The following is a 25,250-nucleotide window of genomic DNA, read 5'->3' on the forward strand; positions in this document are numbered from 1 at the left end:
GCAGCGAAAGCTCAGGGGGCTCAAAGCTGTACGGGACACTGCAGGAAGGTTGATGTCCCACGTTATGTTTAATGATTTTGGGATCAATTTTTGAAACCTGTCATGAAGGTACTTTCTTATTTATTGAATTGTTCAAGTTGAAGGAGAAATGCTCATTTTTTTACCCCAGTATCAGTATTGTTTGTCACAGAGCCTTTGTCACGGTGACGATGCACACTGCTGCTCTCAACGGCATCTATGCAGAGCAGTAGGCTAATCACCTAATATTATCACATTATTTTTGAGTGATTGGTTGTGCTGTTTGAATTAAGTACTTTTCATCTAATGAGGACAGCATCTCCCACATCAAAAATGAGCTTCCTTTCCCTGACTCATCCATTTGGATAGTTTCCTACTGGGTCTCTTTCTCCTAAATGATAGTCGTAGTACCCACTGCAGGGTGTATATTGTTGGCACACAAAGATTAGCAGTGTGGAGGAGGGAACTCTCCCTCCAGGGACCAATTTTATGATGAGACACAGAGAACTTCAGCGCTGGCTGAGTCGACGTCGCTAATAGTGAACCTCCACCCTCATTTTTGGCAGGCTTGTTCAAAGGGCAAGCCTGTAAGTGGCACTGAGAGTTTGACCCTGCAAGATCCTGTGCACAGTAGACTCAGATTAATAAAACATTCCCCAGAAGATCAGTGGATTCACCAGATTTACCAATCCAGAGCCCAAGACTGGAGATTGTTTCTGCAGGACGTGAGGGAATGCCCATGCTCCCACTTGTGGGTAGGAGGGTGTCGGGAGGTCCCTACCTGTGACCCATACAGGGGTGGGGGTGCAGGACCTCAAGAGCCCGTGTTTTCTGTTGGATGGGTGTTTTGTGGGTGCGTCTGGTCTGTACCGTATCCGACAGTACCAGATGCTGGAAATGGAAGCGTAAACTTGTCTTCTTGGGTCTGCAAAATTCCTTTTGCCTGATGTTGGACAAACAGTGGGCATAGCTAACTCCTAGGATTTAGGCTGCTTTGGCAGTTTTCTGGGTGCTGCGGCTGTGGGAGAAAAGGGCTGTGACTGTATGAGATGGGGCTGAGCTGAGTTGGAGCTACTCTTTTATTCACAGCAGTCTTGTTCTCTGTGAGTCTCTACTAATCCGTCTAAAACTATTCCTCATCTACCTTAGGGCATGTGCTGTGAACTGCCTCATTTCAGTGGGTGCCAAGCTGCGCAGCAGGCCCATATCTGATTTTGGTCTGCCTTTAAACCTATCCAGAATGATCTGAGTTTAGCCCCAGAGGACAGTAAGGTCAATGATGTTTTAGCTACCTTAGCATTGTCGGAATTATAGCTGTTATTGTCAACTTCCTCTCTTGCGCAGTCCTTGATGAACGAAAAGTCACTTTCTGGAGTGCGTATTTTCTTGACTGTGGTAGTTATAAAACGCGGTTTCACGCTGACTTTGTTGTTTTTATTGTGGCCATTTCATTTGTCTGCTGCTGTTGTTACCGGGAAGGAAAGAAGCTGAGAACGTCTCTGCCAGACAATACCTTCCAAATAAAATTCCGTTGTCTGATAAAGTCATTCTTCACTGTCAGGGAAACTTCCACAGTTACAGCTCAGAGTATCAGATTGTCGATTTCCATTGGAAAGGCAGCAGTTCTCAATTAGCTTATCTCTTCGTAAGCGTTTCTGGTTGTGTTATCGTCAGTAAAGGGGGGAATCTTGCGGTTCAAGAAGCTTTCCAGCTGGACTTCCCTCCGCCAAGCACATACTCTGTATGAAGGAGGTAGACATGAGTGAATTTTGCCTTTACTGAAATTGGTTCGTATCTAGTTGGAGATAAATTGTGGCGGATACAAAGCTGGTGTTACAGAAAAGCTGTAACCAAAGCCTGGCAGAGCTTTTGGATACGTTCCACACATCTCTCTCCCTAATCACTTGATGACTCACTTTGGCTTTTCAGTCTACTGAAATACAGCAATTAGAGAACTGTTCTGAGAATTCCATGTTTAGGAATAGCTATTCCTGGTTTCATGTTTCGTGAAATTTGAAGGCTGAAAGACCTTTTATTAATTAAGAAACTGGAATAAAGGTAAGTTAGACATGGAGTGAAGGTCCGGTCCTGCAGCCGTGACTCACGTAAATGCTAAGGAACACGGTCTGTAGCAGAGGTAAACTTTTTATCAGATCTACCAAAACATTTGGGGAAAAAACCAGACAAGCTTCTGGGCACCCCGTCCCTTTGTCACTGGGCAGGGACATGACCAACGCTGAGGCAGAAATAATTGCCTGCCATTTAACCTTGCTATTAATTAAGGCACTTGAGAGAAAAAGGTAGTACACGTGGAGCAAAACAGGGGCAGCAGGAGCAAGGAATGATGGCATTTGTAATGGGTCACGAAACTTCTATTCCATGAGCTGATGAGCAGTGCAGCACAGCATTCCTTTCAAGAATCTGTATAGCTGACCTAAGTTTTTAAGCGATTCGGTGGATATTTCTTCAATAAGATTTTTATGTATGTGTCTGTGTGCATAATATATACGTTATATGTCTATATTTTTTAATATATACATAACATGATATATTCTTGTTTCTAAGTGTAATTTGCATTAGCAAATGTCAAACTGTTGATGCTTATCACCAAAGTAAGGGTGACAGTGACGCATTGCCTGATATAACCTGCTGTCATATCAAGGGTCGAGAGTCCTGGGAGTTGTGTGGTGGGCTGGGACAGGGTCTGGAAGAGCAGGAAGACTCCTCTGAGGGCCATTTGGCACCAGGCAGCAGTGGGTGGGCAGGTTTAAGTGCAAGCTCAGCGCTCTGCCTTGGGTCAACGCTCTTGGCCGTGCCTTGGCGTTCGTTCTGCCAGCTGCTGTCAGAGGAGCTGGCTTTCACAGTGCAGGCCCCTTTCGTCCTGGGGCTTGGTACAAAACCTCCAACTTGTTTTGTAGCCTCTTCACGGGTAATAAAATGGAGGAATACACAGGATGCCAGCCCCGTGCACTGGGAAGCTGTGCCTTTTCTGTGCATGCTGCGCTCTGGTACTGTGGGCTGCGGCCAGCCCAGACTTGGGTTCAGCCGGGGGGTCTGTCAAATCCCCGTTTCAACTTGGGTTCAGCATGAGAGTCTGTCAACTCTCTGTTTCATACTCTTGCCTGAAAACATCATTATGTGGAGGAGAGGTCAGGTCTATTTCTTTTCACAATTTGGCAGAATACATTGGGAAAAGGGATACAAGACAGAATTGGAGATTATTTCTTTTCTTTTTTAAAGTTGCATGTCAGAAGATTAGTTGCTTTTGGCCTGCTTTGGTTTGGTCTTTGCCATACAGATACCCTTCCCAGATCATTTTTAGCCAGCTTTCTCAACACATGGAGGAGAAGTGCTTTCACAAAAGCTGTGTCTGACTACAACAGGCTGAGGTTGCTGAGTTTGCCTCAACGTTCATCTTTTTTCACTACCGAGCTGTATTAGAAACGATGCCAAGTGCCTCAGTTGGACCGTACCCTGGAGGCAATCTCTGCTTCCCTTTCCCTTTCCCTCACCAGCGGTGTTTCGTTACCCGTTGTCTCTGTGTGTTAAGATTATAAACTTTTTGGTTTGATTCTTCAGCTTAGTATGAATTGCCCTATTCACTGTCTGAAGTACTTGGAATACTTCCTTACTACAAAAAGTAAGAAAGGTAATGTGAGGAAACAAAGCGGTCTTTCTGGAACTGCCTTGCTGGATAAGATTGACTGTAATTATTGACTGTAATTGTTGACTGAGTTGTCCCTAGTTGTTCCTAAAATCATGTTGTTATGGGCTTCTCCTAGGGAAATGTGCGGTAAAGGTCCCCTCTTCAGGGCATGCAGCCTGTAGTAGTGTGATGCTTTAAAACTCTCAAAGGTTTTAGATTGTTAATCTTTCTCATCTGGCCCTTGTGCAGCACCTAACAAGTGTCTTTACAATTTCAGTTTATCTTTATTAGAAGAATTTGACTGCAGCTGTAACGAGTTGGAGTCCTTGCCTTCTACCATCGGCTACCTTCATAACCTGAGGACCTTGGCTGTTGATGAGAATTTCCTTCCGGAACTGCCCAGAGAAGTGAGAAGCTGATTCTGTTCTTAAATTACAGATTGAAATGTTTTGCGGTAGGCACAGGATTTCATCCCTACTTGGACAAAATACCTGTCAAAGTGAGTGTTTCTGCATGAGGTGGAAGCCCAGATCTTTCGTACATAGTCAATAGTAAAATAATGAAACCATTAAGTGAGTAAATTCATGTGAAGGTGAGAGTATCGCTCGGGTAGGGCGAGTAACCCCAGGCACTTCCTGGTGCTTCTGACAAAGGGAGGGCGTCACTTTCTGATGTTAGAGTCTGTATTTTCTGCTTTTTCTTGGTCATAGTGAAAACAGAATTTAGCCACCTCCTGACGTAGAAAGTTAGTGATGATAACTTTTATCAAAGTAGTTACCCTAGCACCTTTGGTTTTTTCATTCCTATAGATTGGAAGCTGTAAAAACGTCACAGTGATGTCTCTGCGCTCCAACAAGCTAGAATTTCTTCCTGACGAGATTGGCCAGATGCAGAAGCTGAGAGTGTTAAATCTGAGCGATAACAGGTACAGTTCACACAATTTTACTAACCCACTCTAAGATTTTATTTTTTAAGAAATTAAACTATTCCTTTTAGGTATTTGTAAAAATATGTTTATATGAAATACATTTTTAAGTATAAAAATTACATTTAGAATTACCTTATTTAAACTATAAGGAAAAGATCTTGATTTTTATTTTTTTGGAATCGTTATAATTGGGTCTTAGTTCCACCGACAACCAAATAAAAACTTGAATGGGGCCAAGATCTGGGTCTCAGTGTGTTTTCATAGATTAAAACCTGTTTACCTCTTTTCTCTTCTGCTGTTTCCATGTGAAAGTGTGATACTTGGCTTTAAAATGGTATATAACTTTGTAATAATCATTAAAAAATTGTGACAAGCCATTCCATAGGAAATCATTAAATGCAAACACGCTAGCATTCCTGACTCCTGAAATCAAAAGAAAATCATTTATTTCCTTCAGCAGAGCAAAGGTTTTGTCAAAAACACAGATTCCTCTGTTCTTACACACATTCCTCAGAGAAACGGAATGCTTAAAATGAGCCTTTCTTGATACTTATCCTGTCCAGCTACAGGCATCAGAAAAGACTGACTTTTCCTTGAAATTTATACATATGTATGTTCCAAAAAGATGGTAATTTTCGGAATCACCACAGAAATACAGGTTGGCTCCGTAGTGCAACAGGTGGTCTGTGAATACCATTTTGTTTCCAGTAATTGTCATCCATGCTCAGCAAAAATTAGGGGAAGGACTTTCCATCCCCGTGTCTGACTATCAGCACTTTCGTGGCTGAAATGAAGGTTGGCCGTAAAACACAAAAGGAAGTCATGTAGAAACCCCTGTCATATATTTGTTTAAAATCAGCTGCTTCATGCTCTTAGGTGATTTTCCACATAGCAACTGAGTGTTATAAAATACATTTTGTATAGACCGGCACGTGAAGTTAAACTTACCCCTAGTTTGTGTTGAAACCGTCCAAGTCCCAGAACCCTTCCTGGGTCCCTTGATTTTGGGCTGCAGAGTGCAGCGCTTCCCCGGGGACGGGCAGCCCTGTCCCATCAGCGTGTCACCGCAGCAGCGCGCGTTGTGCTTCTGTCTGCACAGCCGGAGCCTAAACTGTATTTCAGGCAACACTAACCCCCCCCGGCTGGTGCTCTTGGCAGCAAAGCCCAGCTGCCCTCCACTCTTCCTCCACCCATACCTTCTCCTGTCCAGGCGTAAGGGATCTTGGACTACGTGAGCGATGCGGACGGCGCAGCCTCTCAGGAACACAGAGAATTCTCAGGTGGATGTTTCCAGGGTCTGGGCCCCCTCGTTGCGGCACAGCCAGGTGCCGTGGCACGCAGGGGCAGGCAACAGGATGGGCTGGCCAGGGGCTTCTTGGGAGTCCAGGGAGCTGCTGGGTGCCTTCCCTGGCATCTTACACCAACCTGAGCAGCACCCCTCTGCCCCCTTACAGACCTGTAACTGTGCCTTGAGTTTGCATTGAGGAAGCAGAAAACTCGTCTCTTTTTCTTTTTTTTAATCCCATTTTTTGCCACCTTACTTTGCAGCCAGGTCAGCTGCTGGGCACTGACTGCACGTGTAATCACAGGTTGCTGGGGCTCGCTGCTGGGAGGGGGCAGTGCAGGTTGGGGGGGCAGGCAGGGTTTCCCACCAAGCTTTCCTGACAGCTGGATGCCACCAAAGCAGCGTCCTGCCCCACCTTCCTTTTTCCCCAGCTGCCCAGGTAGGAGAGGATCAGGATTTCCATCGTGGGGAGAGGTAATTACAGGACCAGCATCCCAACGACGTGGTGTTCCTTGGGAGGGAACGTGTCAGCTGCTGTCTTTCCCACTCCCCCTCGGTGCTGGCTGGTAGCCCTGCATCTGCCCTTACGCTTGCTCAGGGCTCGCTGAACAAGTCGCTGAGCTGGTTTATCTCACTGCAAATGGGAGAAGCTGTTCTTCTTGTGTTTATTTTTTGATGCTCCTCATGGTCTATTTGCTCCCTGTGGAGTCTGTCAAACACCAAAGGTACCAGCTGAAGGTGCCAGTGGCTCTGCACCAAAGCAGGCCTGAGGCGGGCAGAACAGGACCTTCCATAGGGCAAGAGGAAACGGCCTCAAGCTGTGCCAGGGGAGGGTTAGGTGGGATATCAGGGACAATGTCTTCCCGGAAAGGGCTGTCAGGCATTGGAAGGGGCTGCCCAGGGAGGGGGGAGTCCCCATCCCGGGAGGGGTTTCAGAGCCGTGTGGACGAGGTGCTGAGGGACAGGGGTCAGTGGTGGGCTGGGCAGTGCTGGGGTAACGGTTGGACTGGGTGGGCTTAAAGCTCTTTTCCAACCTACAAGATTCCGTGATTCCCTCTGATCCGCCTGTTGGGGTGGGAAGGTGTTCTCTCAAGTCCACCTGAAAAGCTGTACAGTGAGTTGTAATCGTTGTAGAACTAGTGGGAGAGCACAGTCCAGCCTGGGAGAGATAGGAACTGGCGCAGACCATGGACCTTCGGCCTTTGAACCGGGCTGAACTGTATCATGCACTATTCTTGAGGGGCTTGGGGAGTAAATTTTTCCTCCTTTCTTGATACCGATTCCAGCTGAGGTTAAATGTTGCTCTGCTGAGACATCATGATAATGCTTCTGTTTATGGAACTTTCCACCTTAATGAAATTCAAAAGTTTCAACGTTTTGGCACCAAAGACAAAGTTCAGATGCCATCTTCATGTCAGATTTTTTTATTTTTTACCTTTCTGTTTTCCCATTTTCACATTCATATTAACATCAGGCAATATCCATTCTTTCTTTGAATGAGTCCGCATGCACATGCTGACAAGGAGTGTATCTGGGCTCTGCATGTTGCAAGGATCCTTTCCGTGTTACCACAACAGTCCTACTCTTCCTGCTTCGGATATGACTGAGAAGGTAGAGCACACCAGCTCTTTTCCTGGATACCCCTTCGAGCCACTGGAAGAAGAGACACAGCCATGCAAGCAGAGCAGGACGATTCTAGACCACGGGGTCAGTGCATGTGCTTCGCCTTACGGTGATGGGGTCCTGGGATGTGGGTCAGCCTTTGTCAGCCTGTCACGAGACCCACTGAGCCGCTGTGGGCTGCGCTGCTGAGGCAGACCCGTTCACACCAAACGCTGCTTGTGCTGCTTTTTTGGCGTGAAGGCTTCAACCTCTGCACAAATCTTTGGAAGAGCAGCTGTTGCTCCCTGTACTGTACAACAAATGGGGATGGACATGGGCATGCCGTCACATATTCTGTCGGAATTTATCTGGTCAGTCCTTTATGACTTTCTCCTCCTCATACCAGAGAGGATTTCGTGTCCATTCTGGCAGCTCTCCTTTGCATGTTCTTGTCCTTGCAGAGGGAACAGACTCTGTCACCATGACTGTCAATCCATGCTGGTGATCATGGATGTACAGTGTTACAGAGGGAACAGTCTTCCCCTGGGGGATCTGTCCACATCATCCCGGTGGATGATACCTCAGGGTCATAGAAACTGGGGGATCTGTCCACATCAGGTTCATCCCAGTGGATGATACCTCAGGGTCATAGAATCATAGAATCACGGAATGGTTTGGGTTGGAAGGGACCTTAAAGATCATCTAGTTCCAACCCCCCTGCCATGGGCAGGGACACCTTGCACTAGAATAGAATCATAGAATGGTTAGGGTTGGTCATCTCCTTCCACTTTGTCACATGCCAGGTTTCACTTCCAGTGTCTCCAGCTGTGACTGTAAATTGTGCGCTTCCGTGTCCGTTAGCCTCTTGCGTCATTGCCTTTATCCCAGCAACTTACTCTGCTGGGAGCTGGGCTACTCAGGTATTTACTGAGAGGTGTTTGTTCTGGACACATTCCTCATGGCATGGGGAGCGCGCTCTGGCTCACGGCACGTAGGGGATGGGGGTACTGGTGGTTTTGAACTTGCCAGAGTGCATGGAAGTTTTGCAGTCTGCTCTCTGAATGGTCACGCACACGTGGAGCGGTGGACAACAGTGATGTAGCATGTAAGGAGGAAAAGAGAGCTCTCCCTGCTTTGTGTTATCTGGAGCTTGTCTAGGTATGAAAGTCAGAAACACTTGAGGAGGTTGGCTCTAAAATCCTGATTGGATGTCTTTCGGGAAGGAGACAAACCTGACATAGACCTCTTTGCCACTCAGGCTAATGGGAACTTCAAATTTTTGTGAGTTGGCACATTTTGCTCAAAGGTGGGTCAGTGTTTGAAGTCCCTCTCCGGTGTATTTTTAATACTGTGATTTCAGCTACTACAGGCTTTTGCTCTTGCTCCATGTCTTCTGAAGACCCTCATCGTAAGAGCCTACATAAGATGGACTTGGCTGATCTTAATTGACCAGAAGCTGGTTTAGTTCCAGGATTGTCTTCAAATGTTCATGTTAGAATTCCATTTTAACCAGGGAATTAGACTCCAGCTTTCTTTCCCATGCCCTACACTCTATATGCTTCTCATCTTCATACCTGGGAGCCCTCTCTCCTTTTATCTTCACGGGTCCCAACCTTTTCAACCCTGTCACAGGCTCTTCATCCCTGGGAAATGCGATGTTCGGTTGTCTCTACAGTAGGAGGCGATGATGGGTTGAACCCTGACTTGCTGTCAGGTTGCAGAGGTGGACTCTAGTGAGGGCTGAGTGCAGCTGACCACAGCTCAGGTGGCTTCACCCTCTCCAGTCAGGAAGGTTTCGATTCCAGGTACTTGCAATACACCTTCCCCTAGATTCATCCTTGTCTTTGCCAGGCCTAGCACTGTCTCAGGTCTTCAAGGGCCGGTGCAGCGTTTGATAAAATAGTTGAGCAATTACTCCTTGCATGAAAGGTATCGAAACCTCCACCACGTAATGAGCCACTGGGGGTAGCTGCTTGGATTCAGCCACTGTTAAGAGTGCACATGGGATTCATTCAAAGAAAAAAAGATGTCTTACCAGTAACCGGTGTTCTTCACAATGTGTAGTCCACATATACATTTGTCTTCCATCTGCTTCTCCTCTCTCCTCAGAGTCCTTCCAGGTATGAATCCTGTGATTGAGAGGTAGAATTGTTAGAATGTACATTTGGGCTACACTTCTCAAAGAGCATCGGTTACTGGTAAGTAACCTTTCTTTTAGTTTTAGATTGTTCTTAAAGAAGGGCGGAAAGAATCATCACCTTTTTGTATTTACACTGCTGCTGCTTCTGTCCTGGGGTCAGAACTCAATTACTGCTCTGAATCTCACCCACAGAAGTTAGATGAAAAAAGATCCTAAGATTACATAATCCATTCAAAAAAAAAAAAAAAAAGAAAGAAGAAAAAGGCTGTTCCCTGGTGTACTTTGTTCTTTTTCTGTTTAGCTATTTAATTATACAATATTCCAAAGTGGTAATTACTTCTGGCCATGTATATCCACAGGTGGTTTTGTGAAGGCTGTGTTGATGGGTGAACATGATAAATCATGTTCTTTTAAACTTTCACACTCTGGAAACTTTATTATTATCAATTTACTGATAGTTACCTTGGAGAACTGTCCCAAATAGCAGCTATCTCTGCACTGGACCGACTGACTGGTGATGCTGCTTGTTATGAGTAACTTCCAATGTGTTTTGAAAGTTACGGTATGGCTCCTGAATCCCAAAGTGTAAAGAAATAAAGTTGTCACTTGAAAAAGTGAAAGTTCTTCTCTTTCTGTACAGAAAAAAAAAAAAGCTCTGAATAAAAAATCTGGGTAAACACTATTTAAGAATCCTTATGTTAACTATTAAAGCTTAAACTTGTACCTTTAATTTATAATGTCACATACTGCAGTGTTCCACACTGCAGTATTCATTTTATGATACGACAGGAGTGAAAGCTAAATTTCAGGTAGTTTAGGCTTTCCTTACTCTCTTATGGCATTAATTCCAGGTTGAAACGTGCACAGACATATAAAACGTCTCCAATCTGCACAGGCCTTTCACTGGAGATGGTGTCACAGCACACTGTGTGCGGGTATACGTTCAGGTCAATTTATTTCACTTTGATAGATAAGTCATTTTTAGTGTAAGGTTTTCTTGTTAAAATGCATTACTTATATTAAGTACACGCCGCTTTCCAAAATAGCATGATTTTTAACAGTAATGACTGTGGCAAAAATACAGATTCACAGAGTGGTTGGGGTTGAAAGGGACCCCTAGAGATCACCTAGTCCAACCCCCCTGCCAGAGCAGGATCCCCTAGAGCAGATCACACAGGAACACGTCCAGGGGCTTTGGAAAGTCTCCAGGGAAGGAGACTCCCCCACCTCTCTGGGCAGCCTGTTCCGTGCTCTGTCACCCTCACAGGGAAGAAGGGTTTCCTCATGGTCAGGCTGAACCTCCTGTTTGCCTGTTTATGGCCACTGCCCCTCGTCCTGTCAAAAGTAATTCCATAATGGATACATGGCCAAAGTGCTGCATAGAGGGAGTGGTACAAAAGCTTGTGAGGTGCTCATCTCCCAGAAATCCAGCCAGGTCGCTGCTGTGAAGACCGCAGGAGCATTGTTGGTTATTTGCTGACAGTGGGGCAGCGGGTCCTCCTGATGGTGCCGTGCAAGCGGAGTGCGGCCCGTGGCTTGCCTGTCTTTGTCGGAGCTGTGGGCGAAGGTGGCTGCATGAGCCTTTCTTCCCACCCTATGGGACTGCCTGCCTCTCAGAAAAGGGCTTTTCCTCTTCTCTGCTAAATCACGTTTAGCTTTTGGCTTGTAGACAGCCCGTGGTGGGTCCGTTTCTTCCGGCTCTCCTCCAGCTCCTCAGCCCCCTGTAACACAAAGATGGGAGGGTATCAGGCTGCGGTGAGGACGGGCCTCTCGCGTTGGTGCAGGCTGAAAAGCAAAACTTACGTTCAGAATTAGTAGGAAAAACATGAGTGAAGTTTCCACAGGTATCTAGTTGTCATTTCCTCAATCCCACGCTCAGATTGCTTTTAGGAAATGTCTTTACATGTATAATTAAAATGGCAATTTTTTTTTTACTGTTCCATTTAATTTTGTCATTTAGGTTCACTATGAATATTTATGTTATTTTAATCTTCTTCCTAACATGTCTGCAAAAAACGAATTTTCAATTATCCTGGAGTATCTCTGTGCAAAAACTCAAATGTCCAATAAAAGGTTTTCTGTTAACTACACTGAAAACTGTTAGGTCTTTCCTACAAGTCTCCCTGGAACCGAGTTTTTATCTGTTTTCTGTGTTCTAAGCTGTAACTTTGGTTACATTATATAATGTACGACTCCTTAGTACCTTTAGGATATGGTGTCAGTAGTTTTAGGTTCCAAATGTCACTATTAATACGGAGTGCCGTGAAAAAAAATGGCATATTTTAGTAAAAAGCAAGAGAAAATGAAGATATGAAGCTATAGCAATTTCAGTGTGGTCAAGATAAACATGCTGCATACAAATCTTCAGAAGAACCTACTGTGAAAATGAAGGGTTCATGTTGTCCCAATCTTATCCTTTACAGACTGAAGAATTTACCATTCACTTTTACCAAACTTAAAGAACTTGCAGCTTTGTGGCTTTCTGACAACCAGGTAATGACTTTCAATCTTCATGTTTTCTTTAGTAACTAGGGCTCTCTGCAAGGGCCGTAAATGAAACCTGTAATTTAATACGTGGTTGGGGTCGAATTTTAGAAGCGTTTGCGCCCAGTCCACCTCCATACTTCCCTATCAAGGTATAGATCCTTCTGGCTGTCATTTGTATTGGAAAGATACCTTGGCAGGATTTATTACTGGCATCTAGCTAAGCTTCTACACCCTTACAAAAATAGTAAATAAGGGCCAAAAGTATCAAGAGAATATTTTGTAAATAGAAATTCAAGAGGTAAGACTTTGTTATCGAGCTTGTTAATAGTTTGTCCCATCCTTTGCTCCATCTGTGCCTCTATTCTTGTCGTCTTCCTTCCCCTTCTCCTGCCCGTGCTTCCATCCCTGTATATTTTAGACTCCATTAAAGTCAGTGGGAGTTTAAACATGTAAAAGATGCACAAGAACTCCCAGTTTTGTTTTGGAAAAAGCCTCTCATTTAAGTTCCTTTTAAATTTCAGTATGCCTGCCTCTGTTCAAGGGCTTTTGTTTCACTACTACATATTCCTTAGGGTTCTGTTTTAAAGCAAGTTATGTAACGTGAACACTGAGAAACGTAACGGTTCAACCAGCATCTGAGCACTGAAGCAAGGCTCGATGCTTTCCAGGATTGGTGGATGGAAGAAATTTGCTCTTCCATAATTTAGCCCTAATGGGGAAAAAACTCAGTTTGTGCAGTGCTAGAGACGTTCGACCTACCTGCCTGGTTTCAGTCATCTTACTGAATTCTCATAACGTCGTCTTCCCCACTTTGCTGTCATGCTCATGGTCAGATATTGTACCTCTTTAACTCAAGTTGATGAGGATGATTCACTGGGGGACGGCTAGCATGCTACTAGAAATGAATCCATCCTTTTATCCGTATGAAAAAGCCGCAGGGCTCGGGTTTGCAGGAGAGCGTGTCCTGTGCTGGGGGCCGAAGCGCTCCGAGCAGAGCCGGTGCCTGTCAGCGGGGCACGGCCCAGCAGACGGGCTCGTTCCTTTGTCGCGGTGCCAGGTCAAATTCCGGCTGACTCTGGGCGAGGGCGTACGGTCCAGCCGTGCCCTCAAATCATCGCAAAGCCAAAGGCGGTGCGGTCGCTAGATTTACATCGGTACGTGGCTATTGCACCGCTCCTTGAGTGTCCTACTCACTTCTATAGCTGAGCAAAAGATTTTAAAGCTGGGGGGGAGAGTAAGTGGGAGGATAATAGAAAATGTGTGAATTTTAGTGTGTTAAATTGGGATTCTCGGGTTTGTCACTCTAATATTTTAATATTAATTTATATATGTTTATATATTAATAATATGTTTAATAAATTAATATTAATTCCATTAAAAGACTACCATTGCATGACTCCTCGGCCCAGCCACAGAACATACCCTTCCTTTTAAATATACAATATTTTTTCAGCAGTTTGCCTTTTCTACAGTCTAGCATAGATTAATTTCTACCCGATGAGCTGTGACAATCGCTCCTAGATGCTACATTAGAGCAAAGCAATAAAAAATAACCAATGGAAGTAAAACACAACAGTAACACCTGGGTATTCGGAGTGCCTCCCTGTAAATTCTCCAGGACCTTGTGCCAGGTTTACGCTCAGAAGAACTAATAACTGTCGCTGACTTCACTCTGCGTTAGCCCTAGCTTAAAATAGATCTCAGCCATAATGGGGACGTTTTAGCTGTGCAGTGGCAGTTCCGTTCTGCTGATCCTTTAGCTTCCTCACTGGTAGGACTCTGAACACGCAGTCAGTATTTCTGATATTTGGTGTTCTCCTGTTGATCCTGGTAGGAATCACAGGAATTTACAGAAGTGAGGGATGGTAGAGGAGGCGTTTCCACCAGATTAACACTTGGTTCAGTCCATAGAGAATTTTATTTTCATACAGGATTTTAGTTCATCTTGTATGTTCTGTTCATCAAATGCTAACATCCTGTCTCAGTTAACACACGTGCTCTGAGTTTAACAGTGCTTTGCTTTGCCTTTCCCGTGCAGTCCAAGGCTCTCATTCCCCTGCAGACGGAGGCTCACCCAGAGACAAAGCAGAGGGTGCTGACTAACTACATGTTTCCCCAGCAACCCCGCGGTGATGAAGGTAAACCGCCATCGGCAGCTCCTACCCAGGCAGGATCAGCCCTTTTTCGGAGTAGGGGGAGAGGAGGGGGTTTCAGACGTGATTCGAGGTGTGAGTGTCTCTTCCAGCACACTTCTGCGTTGTTAGAGAGGTTTCATTCCCTCCTCTCTGCTCCAGATCTGCACGAAACCCTGTTGCTTCCCATCACTCTCGTTGTAATCTTAAAGTCTCTTTGTAATGTTTTATCAGTTACTACCCTCATTGCCCCCCTCAGCAGATGTAAAACAATAGCCCAAGGTTGCAGGATCCACTGAGAACGTGTCTTTTTAGCTCGTTTCCAGGCTTCTGCTGGGTGCACTGATCACTTGTTCTTGTGTGTTGCTGTTTGCAATTTAACTGCAGATTTCCAGTCAGACAGTGACAGTTTTAACCCTACTTTGTGGGAGGAGCAGAGACAGCAACGTATGACTGTTGCCTTTGAATTTGAAGAAAAAAAGGAAGAGGAGGAAAATGCAGGGAAAGTTAAGGTAAGCGCTGCCTGATTTATTCTGGTATTCACATATTAAGGACAGGGTCCAATTTGTAGATCTTGAACTATTTTTGTGGTCTGAGTACCCAGAAAACACTTGGCAACTTCGTGGAGTTACACAGGAATGTGCAGTGGAGAGGGTATCCCTCATCAATTTTGTAACTTGCCAAAAATGAAGACCAAAACGTGAATATCCTCCCCCATTATCTGCAATTAATATAATTCCAGAGTTTTCCATTGAGCCCTTAATTGGTTACGTTGATAGAAGGATATTGCCAGGACCATCTATGTTTACGTGGTATGAAGATTTCTATTTCTTGAATAATATAAAGGACTTACCCCAGATCAGACACTTAAACACTGCAGCTTTTTTAACAGTGGTAGGGTACGCAGCATAAAATGCGTTGTCAGGGACAAAAATCACATCAGAAGATTTAAGTCCCATTTTACTTTTAAAATTAACAATGCTATTATTAAATAGTTGTTTAACATTCCATTTAGATCTTCTTGGAAATTTTGGATTTTTCTTTTTAATATTTTTTCCCAATTAGGAATATTCATCTAACTCTTGTAAGCAGAGATAAAGGACTCTGCTGCTTTAGTAGAATGAAGGCAAAGAGCAACCTTTGCCTCACAATAAATGGATTAAACTGAAATTTGACCCCAGATGAATTGCAGGTTTATGGGTCATATACAGAAAACAGAGCATCTGGGAGAGTTTTCCATTGTTTCACCACCATTAATCAGAATTTTAGCTGTGGGTAATATGGCTGTCACGTGTGCAAACCAGCTGAAATATTCACAGAGAAATAGATCTCCATTTCTAAGAGCATAGGAGGATTTAATTGTATTACCTGTTATATGCAACCATTATTTTAAATATTGAAATGTAATATATGAGTTCCATCACTTAGCTATTTTGGTAGTAATGTATTTCAGAACACTGAATGACTGAAACAAATGCTTCCTTTGAGTTAACTGTTCTTGTAGGAACAATAAACCCTTCATCCACTGAACGCTGTTGCGCTGCGTCAGTTCAGATCTTCCCACGTGCTGCACGGCCAACGGGAGGGCAAGCGCAGACGAGACACTGAACCACCTCTTCAGGTGTCCTAGAGACAGCCCTTCGCAGCAAAGCCCGTGCTGTGAGCGCGTGTCCTCTGATCCCAGGCCCCGGCGCTCCGTCCTGGAGCGGCGCGGGAGGCAATGGGCGCTTCTTCCCTGGGCTGTGCGTGCCTCCAGGTTGCCTTCCCGAGGTGTGTGCTGGTCCCGGCCCCCGGACAGCCATCGTGCCGTGTGGGTGGTCTCTCCGCAAGGTTTTGGTTTGGCCATCCGAAGGTCAAGACAGTCCTTATCCTCTGTGTCACTGCTCCTTAGCTGTGGAGGAGTCCAACACTAAGTTGTGTTTCCTGGGGTCATTACTTACCTGTTCTCCCTCTCGCCCTGAGAGTGGGGGTATAAACCGGTGTTGTAGTACAGGAGTCTTGTTTCTGTGTGAGAATCCCCTATTCCCATATACAGTCCAACGTTCCTCACCTCCATAACGATGCTAACATCTTCTCATCAGCCCAAAACACTGAATTTTGCAGCTGATGCTATTGTCCATGCAGAGAATTGTTAAATGAAAAGCTAAGCAGGGAGCGAGGAGCCCATCAATTATTTCCTCCCGTCTGTGTACCTGGAGGAGAGCATCTCTCTCATACCTCACTGTGTGTACACCAGACACCTATGTAGTAGTTTGTAATAACTGAAAGTAGAGAAACAGCACTGTTCAAACCAGGGAGTTTTGCCAGGCTGTGAAAGGAGATTTCCCACGGAAGGTGTGTGGGGTTTTTTTTTCCCCTATCGTAGGAAACAGCCTTTTTGCCCCAGCCATGAAAAAATGAGCTCAAATTCAATTACTCTTAGTGAGACAGAAATGCTTATTTGCATCCTTCTGGTATGTCCGTGCTCTTTCCTGCTAATGCCAGTCAATTCCTGTATATGGATGACCAGAGAAGTCCCATTGGAGAGGCGTTTGCTCACCAGCCTCCGTAGATGCTAATTGCTGGAACCTCTTGAGAAGGTAGTGTGTGTCGCTCCGTCTGCTGCAGCAGGTCTGAGGGAGGTTTCAGCACGTATGGTTTTACCAGACCATTGTGGCATGAGTTTGCAGGTTAACTAAAACGGTCAGTAGGCAGTAACCACGAACTTCAGTAGCATTTGATAAAAGCATTTGTAGTTTTCACTTTTGATCTTTTATGGGTAAAACTGAACTCTCGGCCAACCCTGTGTTAAAACAGATTTGGTAATTGAAACTATTCAGCAACTTCTGCCATCAAGCACTTTGAACTTGGGAAATTCCCTTTTCAGGGTCATGCTACTTTGGATGTAGCATTAAACGTACAGGAATTGTATGGACAGGGAGCGCAGTTTTCCTCTCAGTGATGGAAATATCTGCGTTCCAGTGGGTATCACCTACCGCAGCTGCCAGGATTTTTACTGTTTGTAAAATACCAACACTCACAGTGATACAAAACTCTTGATGAAGTCCCTGTCTGTGACTTGTCTATCTCATGAGCCTTTCCATTAATTTTTCCTCAATTAGTATTTACTGCGGATCTGCTCTGTGACTTGACTTTCAGCCGTGTTTGTCTGTAGCCCCTACGCTTAAATCAGGGCCTGAATTTTGTGAAAAAGCCATTGCCTAATTAGGCCACGTCTAAATAACGATTTCTTTCAACCGTAAATCAACCAGAGCTTTACTAATGCCTTACAGACTTAATTCATTTTTTATGTTGAGATCCCTTATTGACATATGACATCATAGTCATACATTTTAACGTTTTATGTTAGTCATGTCAAAATCTATTACCCGTAATGTTTATTCTCTTGTGGTTCAGAATTGTATGCTAGTATTTCATACAGTTTCAGTTTCCAGATTGATCATGCGTTTGCTTCTGAAATAGTTCCTGTCAACAAACTATATTCATTTGAATCCAAAATTACATTTTTCCTACTTGTTAGGAACTTAAAATCCAACAGCTATAATAGCGAGCTGTTAAAACTAAGCTCAAGGAGGAAAAAGCCGCTTTGTGATAAACACTTCCCCGTACTTACCACACCGTAAATGTGGAGTAGTTTCAACTTTCACAGCCTTAGAATTGGAAACAGTTATCCAGCCATGAGCGGCGTGTGCTGGGAGCTGTAGTTGTGAAGGGTTTTAATGCCTTTCCACCCCAAGTTCTGGCCCGAAGCGCGCGGCAGGCTCAGGCAGCATCCCGCGTTTCAGCTGGCTGCGCGCGGTGCTGGTCGGTGCCCGTGGCCGTGGGCTGCTTCCTGGTTCACCCTCTGAAGCCCACGTTCGGGGCTGAAGCCACAACCGCCTTTCCCAGCTTGGACAAAGAGATGGGGCAGGTTTGCCAGGGAAGGACGGAGCGGGGAGGGCAGGGGATGCTCCTGACGGGGTCATTTGCTGCACCACAGTCTCCTCTGAGCAATCTGCTGGTAGCGTCTTGCCGGATGATGGGGTGATTTCATCCATGAGCCTTTGTAGGTACTCCTCCCCTTTCCCTCAACCCCGCGATTTTATAGAACTGTCTTCAGATTAGGATTTATTTGGACTTCGGAATACAGTGTTTCTCTCCTTCTGAGTGATAAAAATTATAAACCTAAAATGTGGAGCTGTTTAGGAAGTCTGTAGGTCTGCCAGTCAGTCAGAGTACTATTCAGAGTGACTGAGGGTGACTTTTCCACGCTGGTTTGAGTCTGTTTTCCTGTTATTTTCTGTATAAGAAGAGAGTAAGATACACTTGAGTGCATGTACATACATTATATATCTCAAAGAGCAAATAGCTCCCCGTAGATCAGATTCTGTTCTCAGCTGCCATAGATAATTCAGATTAATTCAGTACACTGAACATAGCTAAATGAATTCTGCATTTACACCAGTACTGTTTTGAGAAAGTGTGATTTAATATGTCAGTACTCTCAAGCAAAGTGTAGAATTAAAATACAATATACTCTCGCAGGGTAAAAGATAGTCTTATAGGGAACCATTCCCATTCATTATTTTATGTCACTGAAATTCCATTATAGGTTGACGTAGTGTAACAGGGAGCAAATTTCAGTCCAAAAATCCACGAGGATAGCTATATTAACACATTACCTCAAATAGCTTAATTAAAAATTTGAGGAATTTGCACTTAGCCATAGTACTGTAACCATGGTTTTTGTTTGCATGCTGTTTTCATTTTGTATTTGTGCTTTAATTCTTTTTATGAATGTTCAGGTTGAAATAAATCTAAAACGTTATCCCACTCCATACCCGGAGGATTTAAAGAATATGGTAAAATCAGTTCAAAATCTGGTGGGCAAAACAAGCCATGGAGTACGGCCTGAGAACGCAACACCAACCGTGAACAGTGAACAAACTGTGAAAGAAAAGTATGAGCACAAGTGGCCCATGGCACCAAAGGAGATTTCAGTGGAGGTAATGTAAAAGGATCATTGTTCCTCTCCAGAGTTCGACATGGGGTCTTAACCTATCTCCATCAAATGCTATTCTGCATCTGCTGTGAACTTCGTACCTAATAGCTTCCAGTTTCGTTCCGTAAAGTTAATTTGGTTTTATCTTGAGCTGCTGTTTTTCCCAATACAACTGAGTTTATCCGACTGAATTTTTTGGGTTTAAATCTACCTAAATCTGAAATTTGGTATTGATACACACAAGCCCTCTCCTAAATTCTGGTGGTATGAGGGACTTGCATATTAGCATCTCAGACTTACTGTGTATTGCTGCGTGACATATGTTAACGACAAATCCTTTTCTCCTGTCTGGCCCTACTGTGCCATTAAGTCCTAGTTCTACTCCCATTTCACGTAGTGGATAGCCAATTAACCTTGTCAGAAGTTAATGGAGTCAGCAGGAGCGCTTCTTTGACTGCAGGGAGCTTTAGATCAGGCACCCCGAATAGCAGCTTACACCAAGTTGCAGAACCTACCCCTTTATACGTTTGCCAGAAGTGGATCAGCGCGCGTAGAACGAAGGCTCCAATGCCGACGTGAATACAGGCACTGAAAGGTAAATTCCTAAACATTCCAGTCCTGTGCAAAGCTGCTACAGAACTTCGTCTCGGAGGGCATCTGCTCGTTAGCATTCACACTAATGGCTGGCTTTGTGCAGGCACAATTTTTAAATAAGGGACAGCTCTTACGCTGGCAGCATGTGCTGGTATTTTACAGGCTTGGATGGGTCCACAAGAATACCAGCATTCTTGAAAATCTTTATAAAGTCTTAATGCTCAAAAGAAAGAAATGGGGGGGAGGGGGAAATCAGCGCCTTATCTTTTCACTCCTTTGTTATTTAAACATTATGATAACTTCATTGTCCTTGAAATATCCCTGTCTCTGGCTAGTTGTGTATGCATGAATTTTTCTCCCTCGGTTTTCTGTATCCTTCACGCAGATGGGTGGTTCTTACCTGTTCAGCAGCCACCGTAGCTGCTCTGTCAGTGCGTGTGTTTCATTTACAGCTGAACAGTGTCATTTCTTAAAAAATTTTCTCTTAAGAAGACTTCAGAAGGCTTTCCTCAAAGCTAGGCAGAGTTTTGATTAGTATTTCAAACTAGAATTATAGAGTGGTTTGGGTGGGAAGGGACCTTAAAGATCATTCAGTTCCAACCCCCCTGCCATGGGCAGGGACACCTTCCACTAGACCAGGTTGCTCCAAGCCTCATCCAGCCTGGCCTTCAACTTAAAATCATTTGTGGTTGAATCTAAACCTGAAATTATAACCCCCACCATTATTCCTTTTTACTCATTAAATTCTTACTGTGTAAATCTGGCCTTTGATCCAACTCATGTCTTGTGGCATGAATGTTGACCTGTTCTGCTGTTGTTGCTGAATACATGCAATTTATTTTGCATCATCTAGCTTTTGAATATTCCTAACGGCTTTCTGCGGGCTGTAATTATCCCTGCTGTGAACACAGACATGCTATATCTCCGGATCTGGAATCAGTGTTGTCTGGCAAAGAGACGAGGTGCTTGCTCTTGTTGGCTGGGCCTGGTGACGCAGGTTTCAGAAATAGGTGGCTGCGCTGGTTTAGTCGCTGTTAAACTGAACGTTGTTCAACTGCACTGTTAACAGCCCAGTTAAGCCAGGCACAGCGGAGCCCCGTGAGTATGCAGAGTCCAGGGACGCCCCCGTGGCACTGGTGTAAGGCAAGAGTGAACGGCAGCAACGCCATAAAATCCGAGTTACTCTGAAATGCTTGTGCGACCACACGCTGTGTTCTAACGTGGAAAGAGGTGAAGGCAGATTTCATTCTTAGGTTTCATTCTTTGATAAAAATACCTAGACTTTTGCAACCAAAAAATAGTGCTATCTCGTTTTTCTGGGAGTGTAAATGAACTGCTAATTGCATGAGAGTCACAGAAAGCATTCCATAAAGGTAGTCGAATGGCCGAAGATGCTTTGGTAATTCCTGATGTGCAGTTATATCGTGTGGTTGCAATTTCCTAGTTAATCTTCCACTGCAGACCGACGTGATGGCGGGACTGTTTCCATCATATCTGCACAGATGTGTGTTTCATCCTCTGTTATTGTAACGGTGAAGGTGGTGGAACTTTTTCGAATTGTAATTTCCCTGGTATTTAGGCAGGACTGGTAACACAACTCCCTCATCGACTGAAAACACAGGCAAGAAGTTCTTGTCATTGATACAAACAGTGACAGGGGAAGATTTTATGGCTGCAAAGCAGGATGATGTAGACGTTTTCCTCTCTTTGGCTTCCTGCATGAAGGTAAAGAGGAAGTATGGGAAACTAGAAGAAGTGTGAATAAGTTTGTGAACAATATTGGCGTGTTTTCAGTTGCAACACATGAAATAAAACATAATTGAGCTCCTTTGCTTTTCAGATAATTAGGAGGCATGATCTCAAGCCTCAAGTTAAAATACAGTTTGAAAATGCAGGTGTTTTCTGATATAGATTTAGACTGAAGACAGTTTCTAATAACAAGGTAATTTAATTTCAGGTGCAATCCTCAGTTTTTCATCCTCAGAGACCAGATAAGATGGTTTCTTTCTGATCTCTTATGGTTTACCTGCAATTAATTTACACGTCTCCACAAAACTCTTTCTAAGTAATTAAAGGGAGCATCTGAAATGAGTAACAAGCTACATTTCAAATCCCCTGTATCATCCTCCACCTTCAGATATAATAAGCAAACAATTTCTTAATTAATCATCAATTAAAATAAACCTCTTCATTGTCTGAAGTCATTTTGAAAGATGTGCATTTTGGACAAAAGGAAAATCTAGGATAACTTAGTGTGTTGTGCATCTTTTCATAGAATCACAGAATGGGTTGGGGTGGGAGGGACCTTAAAGATCATCTAGTTCCCACCCCCTGCCATGGGCAGGGACACCTTCCACTAGACCAGGTTGCTCCAAGCCTCATCCAGCCTGGCCTTGGACACTTCCAGGGATGGGGCATCCACAGCTTCTCTGGGCAACCTGTTCCAGTGCCTCCCCACCCTCTCCGGGAAGAACTTCTTCCTGATGTCCCATCTCAGTCTACCTGCTAGAGAGATTTTCCATGAGAAATACCCCAAATCAGCAATTAAGGTCTTTATAGTTAATATTCTTGACAAATAGACTGGAACGCTTGTATATAACTCTTAGCTTTGGATTAAAAACAGCCTTTCCTAGCCTAGCCTACAGCATTCCATCCTTTGTGTTCATACTGTGTAAAAAGGCCAAGTTTGCTACTGTCTGTGTGATCTGATGCAGACGCTGGTGCTGGTTGCATTTCTGATCACCTGAACAGGCAAGGATAACGCCTGCATTCCTCCAACTGCTTGCCAGTCCACCCGATCACAAGGCAGAGACACATGGCAGAACCCATCATTAGGTCCTACCTGCAACTTTGCTTCTGGATCTATTGTGCCCTTCCATGTGGAGTCCCAAAAACTGCCTCTGCCCCGGTTTGTTCCTCCTGTACTGACGTCTCCTTTTCAGAGCGCTGTGCCCTGTCTGGGGTTACCTGCTGGAGCGGAAAAGGCGAGAGCTCGTTGCATCAGTGCCGTAACGTTGTGCTGGCTGCTGTATCCCCTCCGCAGCAAGGAGGTGTGTCGGGGTTCCTTCCTTCTCCTGCTTTCAGGTTCTCTATCCACATGCAGAAGTTTTCCTTCCACTGGTTCGGTTATACCTTGCATTAACATCCTGGCTGGGACAACCTTCCGATCTAACGGCTACGGCAGCCGGCCTTTCTGGTTCCGCCAGAAGAGTGGGAGAGATTCAGGAGCAGGTGGAAGATCCTCCATTCTGCTTTCTTCTGGGATAATCCCATGCTTTGGGGTGACTCTCAGTGCATTCCTGGATGAGCGACTGAATTTTATTTGGGTCAGTCTGATAATTGCTATTTTAGACAGCACAGTATCCAGAACTGTGACTGCCTTTCCCATGCTAAGCCTCAGAGATAATTCCTTGTGTGGTTTTGTCAGGAGAAGACACTTCAGTAGGACAAAGCTATTTAACGGGACATCGGAACTGTTGGCATGCAGGGCTGCGGGGCAGACGTGCCACCCTTTTCTCTGCAGCCCGTAACGCGACTCGGTGAGGCTTTGTAACAGCACTGTGCCACTAGCTGGTTCCCAAGAAGGGTGCCTCGCTTAGTCTTGCTGGTCTGTAGGGATATTCTGAGAGCTATCTGGTTGCATTTGTTCCTGCGCCTTCGGCAATCTCCTTTACTAAAACTTTCATGAGAGAATAAAGTCTGGGCTGAGTAGCATTTGCCTTGATTCATTTATTTCTTTGCTTCTCCATTTCTTTATAGCCAGCTTGTCATCCTTCACACCGACCTAGCCTCCTCCAGTTTAAAGTGCTGCCAACCCTCTGCGTGTGTTTAATTGTTCCTCTGGAACAGATCCATCGTTAACGGCCCCGTGTTCCTCTGCCCTGTGCCTGCCGCGGCTGCCCAGAGCCCCATCTGCTCTCGTCGGGGGCTTTGTGCTCTTCGCAAGCAGACTCCACGAGTTAGGGTATTTTAAGAATTCCGTCTCTCCAGATTATAATTTAATGTTCTTGGGTTTTCAGCATGAATAATTAGTGATACTTCTCTTTCCTGTTCTTTTTAATGGTTTTTACCATGTATTATCTTGGGAAACAGCCCACCTTATTTTTCTGTCCACCCGTGTCTTTCTCTGGTTGGTCCCGAGGAATAAGTTCTGACACAACACAATTGCTCTATCTCTTCCCTTAGTTCGTGCAATCGGTCCTATTAATAGTGCTTTTTTTTTGTTTCTGTTAATGACCTTTTTGTTCTTGGGCTTGTAAGAATAAAGGTCCTCTTAAACTGAGTAGAATTAAATGGAACATGATTTAGGTTTTTTTACAGCATATTTCACTTTTGTGGCATATTAACAAATGCCAGACTAGTTCTTTCAAAAGGGTATTGATTTTGTGTTGGAGTAGCTGAACTAACTAGGGGCTAAAAAAAAAAAAAAAAAAAAGGATATAGCATAGAAAACTTCATAAAATCATGCACCTGAAATAAAAACCTGTGTTCACCTTGATGTCAAAAATGGAACTGCTGGTTCTTCCCGTCTCACGGCAAGTAGTTTTATTCTGAGCTTATAACGTTTGGAATTTTTGTGGCACAATGTGGGGTTTCTAGGTTCAAGATAAAAAAATAAAGATTTCCAAAGGAGTCACCTGTCTGATACAGACAACACCCATAAATCGACTCTGGAAATCCCAGACAGGAAGGAGAAAGAGGAGTGTACACAAAGCTCAGAGGCACAACAAGAAATTCAACGTGCACCATGCTTCAGAGGTGGAGAATTTCACACTCTGCGGGTGCTGGGCACTTTCTTACTCCTCAGAGAGTGGTTCTGCATAGGTTTGTTACTCTGCACTGAAAAATGTTTGTGCTGCGCTGGAAAATGCTGTCGCACAGTTGTCAGCGTTAAGTTGTAGGTACATCACTACTGTTGTGTGAGGAATACCCTCCACACCAAGGGATCTCGGCATGCGGAAGTCGTTTACAGTCTGGAATGTATTACACCGTGTAAGAATCGGTGTGTGGTTGTATCTGCTTAAACGTTAGCACTGAGGGGGTTAATTAAACGGGCTGTTAAGATACCTGTTCTTTGCTGCTTTGGTATGGTCCTGCCTCCAGTACAGCACCAAATGCAGGAGGATTAAAATGTCTATTGTGTAAATAGAATTATGTTCTTCAAGGATAAATCACGTGGCAAATGCTTCTACAAATCTCTGTTTCCACTGTTACTACAAAAAGGAGTTAGTGGAGAGTAAACCTCTGAAAGTTTCCTCATCATGAGTAGAAGCAAGGACATTTAAAAAATATTGTAGCATTTTACATTTTAATAATGTGGGTTTGGTGTTAAACATTTTAAATGTTTAACATTTTTAATGGGTTAAACATTTTAAATTGTTTCTCTGAGTATTACACGCCTCTCTCCTTTATTGACTTTGCTCTCCAAAATCCCTGG

The 25,250-nt window shown here is 44.3% G+C and overlaps 1 protein-coding gene across 1 annotated transcript in view; it reads left to right on the forward strand.

The window, feature by feature from the left end:
* The window catches only part of LOC104507688 (leucine-rich repeat-containing protein 7-like), a gene marked incomplete at its 3' end in the record, with an annotated part of 68,828 nt that overhangs the window by 38,687 nt on the left and 4,891 nt on the right, over positions 1-25,250 (forward strand). Inside the window, 6 exon segments of the mRNA XM_010149049.1 lie at positions 3,942-4,071; positions 4,474-4,589; positions 12,043-12,112; positions 14,145-14,244; positions 14,626-14,750; positions 19,023-19,223. Of these exon segments, the coding sequence (XP_010147351.1) occupies positions 3,942-4,071; positions 4,474-4,589; positions 12,043-12,112; positions 14,145-14,244; positions 14,626-14,750; positions 19,023-19,223 (742 nt within the window).

The sequence above is a fragment of the Eurypyga helias genome, unplaced genomic scaffold, assembly GCF_000690775.1.
Source record: "Eurypyga helias isolate BGI_N326 unplaced genomic scaffold, ASM69077v1 scaffold15843, whole genome shotgun sequence".
Taxonomy (NCBI): Eukaryota; Metazoa; Chordata; class Aves; order Eurypygiformes; family Eurypygidae; genus Eurypyga; species Eurypyga helias.